At 42.9% G+C, this 18,599-nt stretch overlaps 1 protein-coding gene across 2 annotated transcripts in view; it reads right to left on the bottom strand.

The window, feature by feature from the left end:
• Positions 1-232: 232 nt before the first annotated feature.
• The window catches only part of TAT (tyrosine aminotransferase), a 36,107-nt gene continuing 17,740 nt past the window's right edge, over positions 233-18,599 (bottom strand). Inside the window, exons 1-12 of one of the 2 annotated variants that reach the window (XM_006091194.2) lie at positions 10,422-10,491; positions 9,336-9,582; positions 9,077-9,181; positions 6,984-7,051; positions 5,434-5,592; positions 4,865-5,003; positions 4,410-4,462; positions 3,489-3,641; positions 2,773-2,901; positions 2,165-2,248; positions 1,372-1,470; positions 233-991 (exon numbers count right to left, since the gene is read on the bottom strand). In XM_006091194.2, coding sequence (XP_006091256.1) covers positions 851-991; positions 1,372-1,470; positions 2,165-2,248; positions 2,773-2,901; positions 3,489-3,641; positions 4,410-4,462; positions 4,865-5,003; positions 5,434-5,592; positions 6,984-7,051; positions 9,077-9,181; positions 9,336-9,570 — 1,365 coding nt within the window. In that variant the 5' untranslated portion in view covers positions 9,571-9,582; positions 10,422-10,491 and the 3' untranslated portion in view covers positions 233-850. Of the gene's footprint in view, positions 992-1,371; positions 1,471-2,164; positions 2,249-2,772; positions 2,902-3,488; positions 3,642-4,409; positions 4,463-4,864; positions 5,004-5,433; positions 5,593-6,983; positions 7,052-9,076; positions 9,182-9,335; positions 9,583-10,421; positions 10,492-18,599 lie in introns of those variants that run through there. The other variant, XM_023756101.1, reaches the window with a different exon arrangement.

The raw sequence follows: 18,599 nt of genomic DNA, 5'->3' as shown, positions 1-18,599 counted from the left end.
CTTGTCAATATAAATGTTCCTTAGAAAACATATGAAAAGATAATATAATATATATATTAATAAATCAATAACATTACAGGCAAAGTAACAATGATTCTATAACAATGACAAGTAGGGATATTTGTGACCCTTACAGAGCAGTGTTTCTGGAAGATCCAATGATTCCTCCCTTTTTTTTTATTTTTTAGTATCGATGTGTCTTCATTTTAAGAAAGCTTGATACACACATATCTAAATTTAGAAAGGCAATCATTAAAGGATATTTATTTGTATGGCAAAGTAATTCTGTACCCCCCAAAAAGTGTTTCTGTAAAGGATCCTTTGAATTAGCAAATTTTCCTAATGGGTTTAGAATATAATAAACCAAATACATATGTCCTCAAATTCTTTCATCATAACTCTAGCGCATAAAGTGAGGAATACCTTAAGTTAGGCCGTAACAGAATTGGGCTTCAGATCTGACTAGAGAGACTATGTTCTTATAGCGTGAGGAATGGTTGGGGGCCCAAGTTCTCTCACTCTTTTGTTTCTCTCATCTGGAGCTCTGAATTTCCTTGTCTCTGCTGCTTGCTGGTGAGTTTTGCTCACCTGGTACTCTCAGAAAAAAAGGAGGAAGTCATGGAAGTGGGGCAAGTTAATGAATTAGTCACTCCAGCAGGGCAGAGTGAGAGAAGACTCTGGAATTCAGAGCGTGCACATGGATATGGCTGGGGTAAAGCAGGGGCAATTCTGAACCCTCGATGTGTTTTTGAGGCTCCTCTCCCAACAGGGGCGCCTGACTCCCCGAGGAGCAGCAGGGCCCCGTCCGGCCCTCCCTGGAGGGGACGTAGTCAGGAGCATGGGCTCAGGCCTATTTGTCACACTCCTCGGGGCTCCCTTCAGCACAGTGGTAGTGCTGCTCACAGAACTCCTGGATCCGGCTGCAGGCCTCCAGCATCATCACTTCAGGGACGGTGATTACCACTCGGAAGAAGTTCGGGTACTCGAAGCACTGCAAAAAGAAGAGCCTGTTATTCTCAGAGCCATGCAACCTGGTCCTGGACCACCCTAAAACGGCCAGGGCCCCAACAGCAAGAAGCAGCGCCACTGACTCGGGGCATCATTGGGACACTAAGTCAGTCACTGAGTTAATTCATCTTAAAAGCTTGATTTCCCCTCCCCGGGAATGTTCCACCACACCTTTTCTTCCCAGTACTGATGGGATAATGATGGAGAGAAACAAATTTTAAATAGAGGCCGCAAGACACATCCGGTTGGATCTTATCAAATGAGAATACACTTTGTTGGGGGAGGAAAGGTGGCGATAAAAACCAGCTCAGGGAGAGCTCCTGAGGCCGTGGAGAATGTTCTGGGAGGCGTAGAAACACTCACCGTTGCCGGGAGGCAGTGGACAGATTGTTCAGCAACTAACCGCTCCGTGAACTCCACATCATTCTCAAATTCTGGGAAATGTTCCATCTCAATTTCAACCTATACCAATCACAGGGAGAGGCAAACTTAGCAGAAGGAGGGAAAACGGGCCAACTCCCTATGCCAGAAAGTAAGGTAGGGACTGCTCTAAAAAATACCTTGGAACTCTGCAACTGATAACTAGCTTGATAAGTAAGTTCTAGCCCTTACGAGCTCATGGAATTTTTCATAACGAAGAGAGAATATATTTATATTAATATTTTAGTTTATTGAGCGGTTCCTTCCTGTATGCTGATAAATGACAGCTGGAAATAGAATGCCAGTATTTCTCGAAAAGTAAACTACGAGCCTCATGGGTCAGGCAATTCAGAATTGCATGGAACGTTCCCACCCATTGCAAGATATTTAGCAGGCCTGGCCCACGAAATGCCAACAGCACCCCCCAGTCATTCTAAAAACAAGATTCCCGTACATTCCCAAACATCCCTAGGGAACCAGTATCATTCCAAATTGAGAACGACAATGTGTAGAGAGCCTCTTCTGTCTTATTCTTCTCTATGTGTATATACAAAGTGAGTATATTAAGGAATTAACTCATCTTAAGAGGGTTTTGTTTTGTCTAACACTGAGCTTAGATCATGTTCGTGGAACAGTTAGGAACACAGTCATTCCTAAACTGACTGACACAGGAGCCTAGCTCTTTGTGAGCCCTGCACACTGGCTTTCCACAAGTGACTGCCCCCCGCATTCTTACCATGAGGTACATGGCCCCAGAAGGGCGGACTGGCCGGAGTCCAGGGATGGCAGCCAACGCCCCATAGCACAGATCAGCATTGGACTACAAGAGAAGGCAGATTAAAAGTTAAGTAAAAGAAAAAAGTCATTAAAAGAAGAACCCAGACCAGCCGGTGTGACTCAGTGGTTGAGCCTCTGCCTATGAACCAGGAGGTCACAGTTCGATTCCCGGTCAGGGCTCATGCCCGGGTTGGAGGCTCAATCCCCGGTCGGGGGCGTGCAGAAGGCAGCTGATCAATGATTCTCATCATTGATGTTTCTATCTCTCTCCATCTCCCTTCCTCTCTCTGAAATCAATTTAAAAAACATTATTTTTAAGGAGAGTCCACATCAAAGGTAAGGCATAAGGAGTCAATAAGGCAAAAACCTGCCACATGAAACTTTGGCCAGGAGCAGAGTGAATTGCCAGAAGTCGGAAATGTATGGGTGGACAGACACCTGCACGGATGCCACCCCCGGATTTGGACGTACCATCATGGGACGCTGCTCCAGAAATGACCCATTATTCCTAATTCCACTGGTGGCATTCCCTGACCCCCAAAGTGAAAGGCCACAGGCTGCCCTTACCTTGAGGAAGCTTAGGGTGTCGTGGTAGAACTCTTGAGGGGTGCGACGCAGGATGCTTTTCAAAGCTCCCTGGACAATGGTGCAGGGTCCCAGGATCCGCTGACTCAGCTTCACCAGCCCATCTCGGATCTAAAAGCCCCCCCAGCAAACACAGTATTTAGCTTAAGCACCCTGGCCTTGGGAACTCTGGTGCTGACCATTCTTTCTATCGGTTCTTATATTTCTGGAGAAGTGATGGTGCCTAGTGTCATGCTTAGATCAGACCACTTGTGTTTGTAGCCCAGCTCTGCCACGACCCTGCTGTGTGACTCTAGGAAAAGTATACAACTTCTCTGTGCCTCAATTTTCTCAACTCTCTGTAAAATGGAGATAATACTAATACTGGCCTCATGGGGTTGTTGGGAAGATTAAATTCAAATAATGCATATAAAGTACTGGCACATTGTATGCCTGCAAACAGTATTAGGGTTATTGCTGCTATTGTTTCCCTTTTGGTGGTCCAAAAATTGGAGACAGATATAACTTCTTCACAGAGCCAGGTACAGAAAGAAAAACTGAGTTTGGAGAGGAATCAGTACCATCTTTATCTAGCATCTTTCCAGGCACCCATTACAACAGGGCCAGGAAGAAAGGGGGAAAAAACAAATCTACCTCCCACCCACTGTGCACCCAAAGTAAGTATGTATCCCAAAGTAGACACACCACGTGGCTCTCACCTCATTGCCAAAAATGTCCCTGCGGTCATGGATGAGGATCCAGCCCAACCTCCAGCCAGGAACCAGCCAGCGCTTGGCCAACCCTCCGCAGGACAGGATGGGGACGTTGCTGCTGAGGGTGGCCAGAGGCTCAAATTTGGAACCCGAAAACACCTGTGGAGAAGAGCTTGCTGTAGTTGTCTTCTGGCTTACTCTCCTCCAAATCCCACGCCTCCTCCCCTTTTCCTTATATCACTCGGATTTGGGGGCTCATCCCTATGCTGAAGCATGATTGGGACCCCAAGGGGCTTCTAAGGGGGCTATGGGAAGACATTGAACCTGGTGTCTGGTCTGGATTAAAGGAAGCCTAAAGTGAGAAACTGGCCCTAGCCCTGAAATATGGACAACCCCTTGAAGCCAGTTCTAGAGAAGGCATGACTCTTGGAGCTATAGATTTAGAAGTATAATATGGGTCCACATACACTTAGCTGAAATCCCTGGGCCCAAATATGTTGCAGAATTATTTGGATTTTAGAAAGGTTATATAGCACATGTCACCATCTATTATGTAACAGTCCCAGAGCACTCTGGGATAGCACACCTAATCAAGCATATTAACGTCTCTGCCCCTTCCCCTATGCTCATACAGATCCATAAGTGAGAAAAATAGAAATCTACAAATATCTTTATATCAGCCAAGTCAGGGTTTGCCACCAAATGAATTGCAAAAAATCTTTGGATTTTCATAGCTTTTCTGGATTTCAGACAGCTGGCTGAGGAGTCATAGATAGATCTATGTATCTGTGAAGAGTACAGGGATCTTGATTGGCTGACTGAAGTGATTAGGAGTTGCTTCTGATTATTTAGATGCCACCTCTGAAGGTCCAATGAAATAATTTGGAATGGAGATTATTGCAGTGAGATTTGCTGCCCAAGACTCACCATGTCTCCATAGATCTCATCAGCTAAGATGGGGACACACTGCCTTGCAGCCACTGAAAATAAAAGAAACATGCAGAAATCATTAATGTGAATTGCCTGTGCATTTATTATTTACCTGAGCTTACTGTACTTTGCTTTTCATGTTTTTGTACTTTGTCTTGCTCACTAAGAACTAAATGGATACATATTCTTGCAGGGTACAAGGCCTAAATTTGCCATTTAATTAACTAGACATTTCAGACCCTTTCTTCCACATGATGGGAGTGGTGATGTGTCAAGTATTTCCTCTCTTTCTCCTTCTTTTAAGCAAGTCCTCCCATTCCAATGGCACACTAGAGACCCTAGTGGAGCACCCCAACCTCCATCCTAAGCTTGGAACATAGTGACGGACTCTTTTCTCATTTGGATCAATGACTAAAGGATTGCATCCTCATCTTCTCCCCTGCTGGACTCACCGGCCAGAATCTTCTGAAGATGACTTCTGCTGAACACTGACCCACAGGGGTTTGATGGATTATTGACAATGAGACAAGCTGTCTTTTCATCAATCAGAGATTCCAATTGTTTCAGGTCAATTTCCCAAGACTTCTCTGGCTGGGGAGGAAGAAAGGGTGAGGTTAAGATGATTCTGAGCCCGGCCAGTGTTGCTCAGTGGTTGAGCATTGACCTATGAAACAGGAGGTCACTGTTTGATTCCCGGTTAGGGCACCTGCCTGGGTTGCAGGCTCCATCCCCAGTGTGGAGCGTGCAGGAGGCAGCCGATCAATGATTCTCTCTTATCACTGATGTTTCTATCTCTCTCTCCCTCTCCCTTCCTCTCTGAAATCAATAAAAAAAAATTATATATATATATTTTTTAAAAAAAAGATGATTCTGAGAAATTTAAGGAGAAAACTCATTTAAATCAATGGTGTAATATAAATAATAAAATATGTCTGTGGTTTCAACCACCCACTTCCAGATCTTTTCCTGCTAACATTAGTAGTAATTGAGCACTTGTGTCTAAAATTAAAAAGTCATTTACCAATAAGTTGTAGAGTTTGACCTCAATCCCCATAGATTCAGCCAAAGTCCTGTAGAGAGAGAAACCGGGTCTCGGAACGAGGATGTTTTGCCCCGGGTTGGCCAACACAGTTAAACAAAGTTCAATGGCCTGACTGCAGCCACTTGTCAGAATGACATCCTGTGAAGAAAGAAAATAAAAGGCTCATTTTGTTAGCGGTTCCAACAGCAACAGGAGAAAGGAAATTGTCAGATGGGTGTGTGGGGGACAAAGATAAACTGACTTTTACAAATTCTAAGTAAAGGAGTAGGGATTGTACTAAGCCAGAAAGAATTTAACAGCCTTATATATATGTCTCTATCTAAAGCAGTGGTTCTCAACCTTCCTAATGCCGCGACCCTTTAATACAATTCCTCATGTTGTGGTGACCCCCAGCCATAAAATTATTTTTGTTGCTACTTCATAACTGTAATTTTGCTACTGTTATGAATCGTAATGTAAATATCTGATATGCAGGATGTATTTTCATTGTTACAAATTGAACATAATTAAAGCATAGTGATTAATCACAAAACAATATGTAATTATATATGTGTTTTCCGATGGTCTTAGGCGACCCCTGTGAAAGGGTCATTCGACCCCCAAAGGGGTCGAGACCCACAGGTTGAGAACCGCTGATCTAAAGATTGTTGAAAATGCTGGCCACTTAAAAGAAGTAAACAAATCATTTAAAAAAAAAAAAGGACAGGTCAACTCTGATTCAGCCAACTTCCATGAGTGGGCATTATAACCTTGGGTATTTTCACCTGGTTATTTATTTACTTTTGACCAGAGATTGAAGCCTAGCTCTTCTCTGAAATGTAGGTGAAGGGTAAACAATAGAGGTGAGGGTGGTATTTAAACTTGGCACTGCCATCTATTCAATATGTCATGGTAGCTCAGTCTTCCTATTTGAGGGACCTAAAGTGAATGAGGGAAGCTTTAAAAAGATCCTATTGGGCCCTAGCCGGTTTGGCTCAGTGGATAGAACTTCAGTCGGCCTTCGGACCAAAGGGTCCCGGGTTCGATTCCGGTCAAGGGCACATACCTTGGTTGCAGGCTCCTCCCAGGCCTGGACCCTGGTCAGAGCTCATGCAGAAGGCAACCAATCGATGTGTTTCTCTCACATCGATGTTTCTCTCTGTCTTTCTCTCTCTCTGCCACTCTTCCTAAAAATCAGTGGGAAAATATCCTCAAGTGAGGATTACCAAAATAAAAAGATCCTATTGGTAAAATTGACAGTTTTAACTCTTGGGTATTTACGAATCAAACATAGAATGATCTCTGAGTCATTTGAGCCTCCTTGAGATTGACACCATATAAACTGTATGCAGTGTCATCATCATACTGTAACGACATTAAATGTAATCACTGATTAGTGTCCTCATTATATAAGAAGTCCTCGAGTTGTTAAAGGGAAACTATCCCCGGCTTCTGTTTCCCTAGAAACCTGTATTTGCAGAACAGAAACAATGAAAAGGGTAGAGTTTGCCCAGTGTTGCTTCAGAGCTGGAACCCTGTCTCAGGCTCACCTTAGCTTCCAGGGGTGCCTCGGGACAGTGGTAATAGGACGCGACCTCTTCCCGGCTGGACAGGTAACCTGAAAGAAAGGAACAGAAGGAGGAAGCTGGACGTTTCCATCCCAGGACTGACAGCTCTACCAGAGTCACAGGGCTGTAGGCTTCCTTTTGCCCCTGCTCAAAGCACATACTACTCAGGTTAGCTCTCAACCGCTGTTGACAAAGGAAATTAAGTTTATATTTGAAATTTGTGAAATAAGCACAAATATATAAATAATAACAAGAAAGAGCTCACCAAACTATAGGACGCTCTGCATCGTCTTGGTTACTATGATTATGTGTTTATTCTCCATAAAATACAGGATTTCAATTATTCCCTAGTCCCACCCAGGGACTATATTTCTTGAAAAGTTATAATCAAAGAGTGTGTTTCATTCAGTCCATCTTAAGTTTTTCATATTATATCCCTATTACTGTTTTTGTACAATTTTTACCTTTAAAATCATAGTCTCATACATTACTTCCAAACGTTGGCTTATAAGCTGAAAGTATAGACAGTTTCATGCAAATGACCATGTTTTACAAAACTGCTCTTCAAAAAGATTGTCTTTCGTTGGCAGGGCCAGAGGCAATATTTTACAATGTTTGTTAACTTAAAAGGTAGAGAAAGATCTCTTGAAGTTACAGATATCAGCACTTCTTTAATTACTAACAAGGAAGAGCATTTCCCAAGATACACTGTCTATTCTTATCTGTGTTTTCTTTGGCCTGAGTGCTCATATCCTTTGAATATTTACAAAATTGGTTTTTGGTTTTTTCAGGTTGAATCAATTCTCTAATGCTTTGGTTATAAAAATCACTACAAACTTTTTTATAACCGAATTTTTGGTCTTAATTTGTCTTTATTTTTGTTGTATGAAGCTTTATAAAATGTAAATAAGCAACCTAAAAATCATGCCCCTAAAACCTCTTTGAAGTATTTTTAAAATTCTATTTTAACATGAAACTTGACTTTTATTCTGCCTTAAGAATACGTTTCTATGTGCACATAAACACAGGAGAAAAATGTGCAACACTGAAACAAAGCCAAGGAATCACCTATTTTACCAAAATGTGTAGTGTAGAAATGTTTCATAGATGGAGAGGGTTAAACATAAATAAGAATAATTTCTTTCTGTCAGAAACAACCCTCTATTCTTCAATAGGACAGGCTATTCTTTGTTGGTGGTGTGGGTGGTATTTATTCCTCTTTAATATGAAACAATTACAACTTCATTAGGAGTGTGATCAGGACCATTCTATATAATAAAAGCCTAATATGATAAGTGTCTGGTCATCCAGTTGGCTGTTCAACCAATCAAAGCATAATATGCTAATGATATGCTAAGGCCACTCAACTGCTCGCTATGATGCGCACTGACCACCAGGGGGTAGATGCTCAATGCAGGAGCTGCCCCCTGGTGGTCAGTGCGCCCCCACAGGGAGAGCGCCACTCAGCCAGAAGCTGGGCTCACGACTGGCGAGCGCAGCAGCGGGGGCGGGAGGCTCTCCCACCTCCACAGCAGCCTCTCCCACCTCCGCGGCAGCACTAAGGTGTCACCCAGACATCCCCCAAGGACTCCCAGACTGTGAGAGGGCGCAGGCTGGGCTGAAGGACTGCCCCCGCCCCAGTGCACGAATTTCGTGCACCAGGCCTCTATTAAATAAAATAAGCCTTGAATGCACAGAGGAGGAGAAATAAAGCCAAGCCGATTAACTTAGGACCCAGAGGGCTCAGTAAACAAGCAGCTGCAGCCAAGTTCGAGGCCTTCATTTGAGAATTAGCCATGATAGGATAGGAGCATTATTTGAGAAAGAATAATAAAGTATGTGATGGGAGCCTAGAGGGAGATACCAGTGAGCCCAAGAAAGCCAGGCAAGAAGTTGGACCTTGAAGCTTGTGTTTAAGCATCCTAGACCCTTTCCCCCAAATCCAGGCGGCCATTTATCTTAGCCTCTCCTGAGGAACCACGCGTCGGGAAAGCAAGGAGAATTGCGAGAAATGTATTCCTATTGGAAGAGCACCAAAGATTCAGAAGCCACTTAGAGTCTCAGGAGAAACTTACCAATGGAGGGGGCGTAGCCGTTATACTTCCCGGAGTCCAGGGCATCTTTCATCGCCTGGGTAACTTCTGGGTCCGTGGGCAGGTTTCCAAACACAGTAGGGTCCCCTTTTCATGGGAGGAAAAAGAAAAGCCACCAAGAGGTTACTCTTCCACGCCCAGTGCTCAGACTCACCCTCCTCTCCCGTCTTCTCCCATCAGCCTACGAGGATGGGGGAGAGGGGAACAATGCCCACCCCTCAGTCGAGCGTCCCCAACTCACCAATTGACAGAGAAATCATGGTTTTGTCCGGGTTTGGCTTCACCTTCATGCTGTCCACGATGGCCCGGATGGGATTGAAAGTGTTGTTGGCCATGTCCGAGGGCTTCACAGACCACCGGGCCTTCCTGCCTTTCACTTTTCCTGGCGTGGAGCTTCTCCCACCGACGTTGACATGCACATCCAGAACGGAGGGGTGGTCGCCGCTGCCATTCATCTCGATCACGTATGGGTCCATCACTAGCAAAGTCTGTGGGGGAGAAGGGAGCGGAAAGGAGGTCGCAGAGACACTAAGCACAGAGCACCATCCTGGGCGGCTATATTTGGACCTAAACATAGGGGGGATTTCATTGGATATCCCTTTTCAAACTTTCTTCTTTGTTTTGCTACTCTCTCGTGAAGAGTAGCTGTGTTATGAATGAGGGGAGTTTTAAGACCTTTTGCTGAGATGGAAAATCAAACAAGAGCCCATTCTATAATGTTAGCATTCTGTCAATACTTATCTACGGTGAGACTCGCTGTTTGCAACCCTAGTCCTCATAAAAGTTTAACCGGGCTCTCAATGAAACAGGGGGACTGACACGATAACTCTTAAACAATCAAAGAATAGGTGTTTTCTCTTTCCTATGCAGTGCCTGTCCAAGCAGAATGTCTCCCTAACACATCAACAGACTGTATCTTGCCTTCTGCAAGTAAGAACCAGGAAGACTCATTCCACGTTAGGGATTTAGTGTTAATAGTGTTGTCAAAATCAAGCACTATCCTATAAACCAGTGGTTCTCAATCTTCTGGCCCTTTAAATACAGTTCCTCATGTTGTGACCCAACCATAAAATTATTTTCGTTGCTACTTCATAACTGTAATGCTGCTACTGTGATGAATCATAATGTAAATATCTGATAGGCAGGATGGTCTTAGGCGACCCCTGTGAAAGGGTTGTTCGACTGCCAAAGGGGTCGCGACCCACAGGTTGAGAACCACTGCTATAAACACATGTCTGCCCTGTAGAAAAAGAAGTCAATACACCACAGAGGAAAAAGCATACACTCCCATCCCCACCAGCAGAACAGCTGACGCTTTAAATTTTACCTCTGAGTGAAGGAGTAGCAAGCAGCCTCCGGGGAGCCAAACCAGAAAGCTGTCTTAATTCTTCTCTGACAGGTGACAGTGAACTCCGATGCGACTCCTGTCTCCTGAAATACCCTCCACAGGTGGGCGTTGGACCTGAAGCTTTTGTGCTATTGGTTGGGTGGAGAGCCGGGCAGCCAACCCTCTGCGTTCCTCCCCTTTTCACTTTTTGGCGCTTCTCACCTCTAATCCTCCTCCCACCCCCAGGGACCAAATCAGGAATTTGTCCTCATCAAACACCTGGAATTTTCTGTGTTAACTCTTTCTAGGTATGTGGTGAGATGCTGGAGAGGACTGTATGTGTGTGTGTGTGTGGGGGGGGGGGTGTTAGTTGTGATTACAATTGGTAATTTTTATTAATTTTTTTGTTACAAAACAACTTATTAACATTTTATAATAGTACAGAAATGCCCACACTCCATTCTCACTCTCAGGGGTAAGCAGTGGTAATAATAGGGCCTTTTCTATCCATTCACCAAGGTAGTGGTAATAATAGGGCCTTTTCTATCCATTCACCAAGGTAGAGAGATGATAGGCAGCTAGGTAGGTAGGTAGGCAGCTAGGGAGGTAGGTAGGTAGGTAGGTAGGTAGGTAGGTAGAGGGTACATAGATACATATAGATTTTAGATTTTCAAAACACAGATGGGATCATGCTCTGCAACTTGTCCCACGACATGTTTGTTTGCTTCCTACATCTGGGGCTCCCTTCCCTGTCAGTCTACAAAGTTCTACCCCAGGCAAAACAAACTGGACAGCTGCAGTGACTTAAGGACCACTCAGCAAATATCTTAAAAGCACGGGGTCTTCCGGGCAACCAAAACCTGTGCAGTGTTATCCTTATCCTGGGCATTTTCTTTCATTTGCCTGCTATGGGGTTATTGGAAGAATAAGACATCAGGTGAGATTTAAGCAAAACATCACTAAGCAAGCACAGCCGAGACCCCATCATTCCTGTGAGCCTATGAAAAATGCCACCCATTCAAGGGTTAAGAGAAACCTCGGTGACACCCCCTTTAACCCTCCTCAGATCCTATCTGTTTATTTATTGGGTGATGAGGAGTCATTATGTAAGTTCTTTCTCCTCCATCTACTTTTCAGTGATTCGAGTCTCCAGAGGGGTTGGATAACCTTTTGTTTTTCTGGACCTTTTCGTTTCTTATTGCGTTGAAGATCTTATCTAATACATTCTCTTCTCCACTCCGGTGAAGCAAACATTACCACCTCATCTTACCAGTGGAGTGGCAGAAATCACCAGGATTTCTTAAAAGGGCAGGAAGCCAGCCTGCGCAAAGAGAGTTCAAGTTCTGAAGCTGGAGCCCTGAGCATTAAGGTACATCATCAGGGCAACCCTGTTTCAAAAGATGAATAGATAACCCCATCTCTACAACATCCACAGATACAGAAAAGGAAAGTCTGGAGTCAACTCTACTACTCGGCACCTACGGCTTGTTTGTTGTAGCAAATGCCGTTAAACATTGCATAGGTGGGAGCGTACTCCACAGGTTAGATAGGCCGGCCCTTTGTGTAGTAGCTAATAAAGCGAGAACATGGCATTGTTTCCAAAGCACACAGATTTTATCCAGAGAGACCATTCTTTTCTAAGTGCCTTTATTCCATTGCCCTCCATTTAAAATATAGTGTATGTGTGCTGCAGAAAGTCAGAAAGGAGTTAAAAAGCATTTATAACCCCACCACCATTCTTGACACATGAGTCTTCTTTTATAAAGTTGGGATCGTATTCTATAGACACCTTTTTCAAAGTGAGATAAAATTCACATAACAAAAAGTCCATCGTTTTAGCCATTTCCAAGTAGAAGAATCAGTGGTACTCACGATGTTGTGTAACCATCATCGCCATCTAATTCCAAGACATTTTCATTGAAAAGCCACTCCCCCTCCCCTCCTCCCAGCCCCTGGCAACCACAAATCTGCTTTCTGTCCCTATGGATTTGTCTATTCCTGACATTTCATATCCATGGATTCATACCATATGTGGCCTTTTGTGTCTGACTTCTGTCATTTAGCAAATGTTTTCAAGGTTCATCCATGTGGTGCTTGTATCAATATTCCATTCCTTTTCATAGCTGATTAATATTCTATGCATGGATGTACCGCATTTATTTATCCACTCACCAGCTGGTGGACACTGTTTTGTTTATACTTTTTGGCTACTATGAATTATGCTACTATTAACATTTGTACACAATTTTTTTGTTTGAACATATATCTATTCTAATTCATTTGGATAGTTTTTGTTCTGTGAATTTTAAAATTGTGTCATGAATATTTATTTTCCCATGTTATGCAAAACATCCATCATAAAGTATCACAATTTATTAAATAATTTTCCTATTGTTGGACATGATGTGGAGTCTAGTTTATATCATTGTGAGTAATGCCACAAAAATGTTGGTTTGTATAGTTATTATTTCCTTAAGATAAATTTTTCTGTACATTGATTTACTGCATTGAAGAAAATAAACATTTTACTTTTAGGTGGTGTTTTTTTTTTGAGTAGTTAAAGCATGATTTATCCTCATGTAATAAATTCAAATATAGATGTTTCTAAACTCTGAACACCTTCTTTCCCCACAATCCCACTCTAAAGAGATAGACCCTATAATCATTTCTTGTGTATCTTTCCAAGTGTTTCCTATGTCTGTACAGTACTATATAACTGGCCCTGGAATATATATATATATTCCATTTTATACTCTACATTTGTTCTCTCGCTGCACTGTCCCTTATTACAGCCACTGGTCATAAGTGGCTCTTGAGTGCTTGTAGATGTGATTTATCTGAAATGAGATGTATTGTTGGTATAAAATACACACCAGGTTTCAAAGACCTATAAAAGTAATGTAAACTATCTCATCAATTATGTTCTATTGATTACATGCTTAACTAGTATTCTGGGTACATTGGGAGAAATAAAGTATATTATTAAAATTACTTTCACCTATTTCCTTTTTATGTTTTAAGATATTTTTACTAGAAAATCTGAAATTACTATGTGTTTGCACTCTGTTCTTATTGGACAATGCTGTTTACTTTTTAAAAAGCCTTAATAAATGATGTGTAGTGTGGATATTCTTTCCTTGTTCATGCATTGAGATCCACTTCACTCCTTTTAATAGTGTTTGTTTAACCATTCCTGGCTTTTGGACATGGGCAGCTTCTACTTTTTTCTATTACAGATGAAGCATAATGAACCCAATTGTTATAAGAATCGCGTGATTTATGGGATAGTTTCCTGGAGATAGAATCACATTTCAAACACTGATAGACCTGCCAAACTGATCCACAGATAGGCCATTAGGAAGAGAAAACATACAAATATGTCTTATTTTGGCAACCTCTTGGACTTGAGACTGCCTGTTCTGGATAACATGTCTACCTTCAGCAGTGACACAGGGAATCAGCCGAGCGTTCTCATGGTGGACAGACTCTCCGAGGTTAAGACCCTTCTTGACATTGGCCTTAGCAAAGAGTCAAGGTGGGATTTCCTTGAAGGGAGAAGCTATTGTGACTGATTTCTGCCCCTCAAGGGTTGGACTTCCAAGGACCCCAGCTACACATGAGACTCAGGTTCAACTCCTCCTCCCACACACCCACACCGCCTCAAGGCCTGGTATCCTGTCCTCACCCGGACATTCAAACGGTAGCCTTAGATTGTTCAAATAAATAACCTAGGGCAGCCGCCGTGTCAGCCCGCCCTTGTCACTGGTGTTCTGTTCCTGTTGCTTGGCCTCTTTTTACCGTTGGAGCTCAAGCATTTTGTTATATTTTATCCAACGCTTCTCAATATTTTTATAATTACAGGTTTTTCAGGTCATCCTAAGCTCGGTGTTGTCAGAAATGGAAGTCTCTCTCCTTGTTAATTTGAAACGTCCCCTTTACCTTACACAGAATTCCCGAGTGAATCTTCCTGAAACTTTTATGGGATATTCCTAGAACAAATGTTTCTACAGTTCTTGATACACATTGTGAGCTCGCTTTCAGAAAGGCCAATTCCTACCTATCAGTCATTGTTTGCAAACCCTGGAAATGGTTTTCTTAAAAAAAAAAATCTTTGCTCCTTGATTGACAGGAAAGAAAAGGTTGCTGTTATTTCTGTTATTTTTATTTTAGTGTGTGTGTGTGTGTGGGGGGTCACTTTTTAAGTATTTATTAGCTCTTGGTGGTCTGTGAATTATCGGTCCCTCACCTGTCTTGCAGGGGGACAAATGTTTTCCTTAGGTAACACCTGGGCCTAGGAAGCCACCTAAGGCAACAAAACAGCTGCTCTGAGATCATCAGCCCAGCCTCCTCTGTCTCAACTAGTCTGGCTCAGACTCGGGTTTACAGATCAATAAAGAGCCAGCAGCACAAGACAGTGGAGGGCAGTCTGCAAACAGAGCAGCTGACGCAGATTCTGCAGGACCCAAGGTGGGTTGAGAGGGCAGGGGCTGTGGTACCGCCCTCATTCAGTATCTGACAACTGAACCTACGTCAGAAGGAAAAACAGATAAAGCAAACAGTTTTGGTAATACCCCTCTTCTGTAGCTCATGTTTTCTCTCCGTAGAAAGCTGGGGGGGAGGGCGGGAGGGGGGGAAGGAACAAATGAGAGGACCCCACCCCGCTCTATTTAGAAAGTTACAACTGCCAGGTGAACTCCACTGGCAGCCAAGGCCAGTACACTGTAGAAATACTCACACAATCTGCACCACCCAGCCACAGTTAAGACATTCATTTAAAAATCAAAGAACACCTTTCATTGATTTTTTCTTAAATATAAAACTACTAGAGGCCCAGTGCACAAAATTTGTGCACTGGGGGGGGGGGGTGTCCCTCAGCCCAGCTGCACCCTCTCCAATCTGGGACCCTCAATAGGGATCGGGCCTAAACCGGCAGTCGGACATCCCTCTCACAATCTGGGACTGCTGGCTCCCAACCGTTCGCCTGCCTGCCTGCCTGCCTGCCTGCCTGCCTGATTGCCCCTAACCGCTTCTGTCTGCCAGCCTGATCACCCCCTAACCACTCCCTGCCAGCCTGATCGATGCCTAATTGCTCTCCTGCTGGCCTGGTCACCCCCAACAGCCCTCCCCTGCCGACCCTGTCACCCCCAACTGCCCTTTCCTGCCAGCCTGGTCACCCCTAACTGCCCTACCCTGGCAGCCATCTTGTGGCTGCGGCGCCGCCATCTTTTCGACTGCATGAGGGTCAGTTAGCATATTCCCTCTTTATTAGATAGGATTGTGATTGCCATAGAAAAGTATTTTTTCAATTGTGGTAAAAAACAACAACAACACATAACATTAACCCCTAGAGTGCCAGGGAGCGCAATCGCGCTCCTCCTGTCTTTCGCCAAAAGTGCCGGGAGCGTTATCAAAGCTTCAAAATGGCGTCCAGTTCTAAGTCTGCTTTTATTAGTGATGATGATATTGCTAAATATGTCAATGTAGTAAAGGTTTCCTTAAGTTTTTGAATATGTAACTTCATTTACTTGCGATTCATAATTTTTTTCCTAAACTGCTGTAAAATCAGCAAAAATGCCTTGGCAATTTTAGCATAGTTCCTAGGATATTGGTTGGCACTCAAAGGGTTAAATTTATCAGTTTAATTATTTTTAAGTGTACAGTTCAGTAAGTAGTGTTAAGTATATTCACACTGCTGGGCAACAGATCTCTAGAGCTTTTTCATATTGCAAAACTGAAAGTCTACATCCGTTAAACACTCATTCTCCCTCCATCCTCTTCCCAGCTCTTGGCAACCACCTTTCTACATTAAAGCTTTCTGCTTTTTGGATAGAAAACTAATTTTTAAATAGTGCCACGACCCAAAGATAACCACTGTTAACCATTTTCCCAACAATTAACATTTTGAAATGTATCTTTTTCTAGGCGTACATCCATAGGCTTTCTGTATCACAATGTTCAGTGAGTCCCATTTTACATGGTATTATGAACATTTTCCTACAACTATAAAATTTTTATAAACTTACTTTTTAAAAAAAAAATTATTTTTTATCGAGTTTTAGAGGGAGAGAAAGAAACATCAATGTGAGGCTGAAACATTGATCAGCTGCCTCTTGCACGCACCCTACCAGGGATCAAGCCTGTAACCCAAGCATGTGCCCTGACTGGGAATTGAACCAGCAACCCTTCGGTGCACAGGATGACGCCCAACCAATTGAGCCACACTGGCCAAGGCTAAACTTATTTTTTAATGATTGCCTGGGCTCTTCATGTCTAGAGATCTAATTCTTACACCCTTCCTTTAGCCATGCAGAGCGGCATAACAGAGCATACTCACTGGACAACTATCCCATACCAAGCACTATTTGACACACTCTAGCTGAATCAGCTCAGAATCCTCAAATCCGTTCTAGGAGTCGGGCCTGGGCTCTGCCCACTTTACAGGTGAACATGAGTCACACAGGTAATGAGTGGTGAATTGGAGTTCCAGATCTCACTACACAAGTCTGCCTCTCTTTAGAAGACAATGTAAGTTGAAAAGTAGAGTCCTTTCTTCAATAAATAGGAAAAAATAAATAAATAGAAAACATGAAGAGACAGGCAGCTGGTGATAACTTTAAGAAAATACTGAATTAACTATGTGGATTAAGCATGGACTATTCACCTGCTTTTTACTGCTTATTTCCTTAATAGTTACTTTGTGCATTCTCGTCCTAAACCATTAGCAATGATCATTCATCAGTTGGGTACTGAGGTTTTAATTCCCCTAGTGGACCGTAAATTCCCTGAGAAAGTACGAGGGGGCATCCCTTATCCTGTACTTCTCCACAGCCTCTGGCATGGAGCCTTATATGAGCCATGTTCAATGCTTGCTTGCCAGTTGACAATGGATAGTACATAAATTAGAGGGAAAGACATGGTAGGAATGGTAGATGAAGGAAACCAAAGCCTTTGCATAGTTAGGGAGGGTGGGGTAAGGAATTTAGGAGGGATTAGGAGGCTAGATTGGACTTTGATCACTCATAATGCCATCTTAATTCATAGAGAGAGCTTTGTACTTTGTCCCCACATATAATTTTTACAAAATCAAATGAAAAAAACACACAACTGCCCTAACTGGTTTGGCTCAGTGGATAGAGCGTCGGTCTGCGGACTGAAGGGTCCCAGGTTCAATTCTGGTCAAGGGCATGTACCTTGGTTGCGGGTACATCCCCAGTTGGGGGTGTGCAGAAGGCAGCTGATGGATGTTTCTCTCTCATCGATGTTTCTAACTCTCTATCCCTCTCCCTTCCTCTCTGTAAAAAAAACAATAAAATATATTTTAAAAAAAGAAAAAAAAACCAAATAACTTATATCTGTAAGCTGGATAGAGAAAAGGCTGTCAGAACAGAGAGGTGAACCTGGTTGAGCTTTAAATTTTTTAACTAAACTTTTTATTTTAGAGTAGTTTTAGATCTACAGAAAAGTTGCAAAAGGAGTACAAAGTTTTTCCCTATTTTTCACGTCTATGTTACTATGATACATTTTTAGTCACACTAAGAAATAAACCTTGGTCCATTAATATTAACTAAATTCCACACTTCATTTGGACCTCACTAGTTTTTCTACTAATATCCTTTTTTCTCTGTCTCCTGAAACTAATCTGATCTTAGACAGTTTCCTCTGACCTGTGACAGTTTCTCAGACTTTCCTTATTTTTCATGACCTTGGCAGTTGTGATGCAGAAGGTCCCTCCATTTGCGTTCATCTGATGTTTTTCTCCTGGTTAGAAGGGAGGACCAGTGGAGCTTTAATGTAATGGCCATTCACTTCAGATCAGAGCTCTAACGGTTAAAAAGGACATAAAACTTTCATCTATTTGCTGATTGAAATAACTGCTGGCATGAAGTCTGGCAAATAACACCATCTTGTTTGTTTTGTGCTTTACATAACCATTGAAATCATGCCCTATTATCGCAGTCATTTTTCTTTGGTCGGAACTCGGTGTTCCTTCATTTGTGGATGGCTGAAATCTCAGTCCCACATTCATGGAGAACGAGTGTCATTTGTACTCACCAAGGTAGCCACCAGACAATAAGCCTAGATTCTTGGGAAGTAATTCTGTGTTTTGCCATTCTGATGTCCAGGATAATCAAGAGTCTAAACCATGCTCCAATCCCTCAGCCTATCTCTATCTCAGAA

This window comes from Myotis lucifugus, unplaced genomic scaffold, assembly GCF_000147115.1.
Source record: "Myotis lucifugus unplaced genomic scaffold, Myoluc2.0 scaffold_88, whole genome shotgun sequence".
Taxonomy (NCBI): Eukaryota; Metazoa; Chordata; class Mammalia; order Chiroptera; family Vespertilionidae; genus Myotis; species Myotis lucifugus.
Note: the sequence above shows the minus strand (reverse complement) of the source record. Positions and strands in the feature narration are given on the sequence as shown.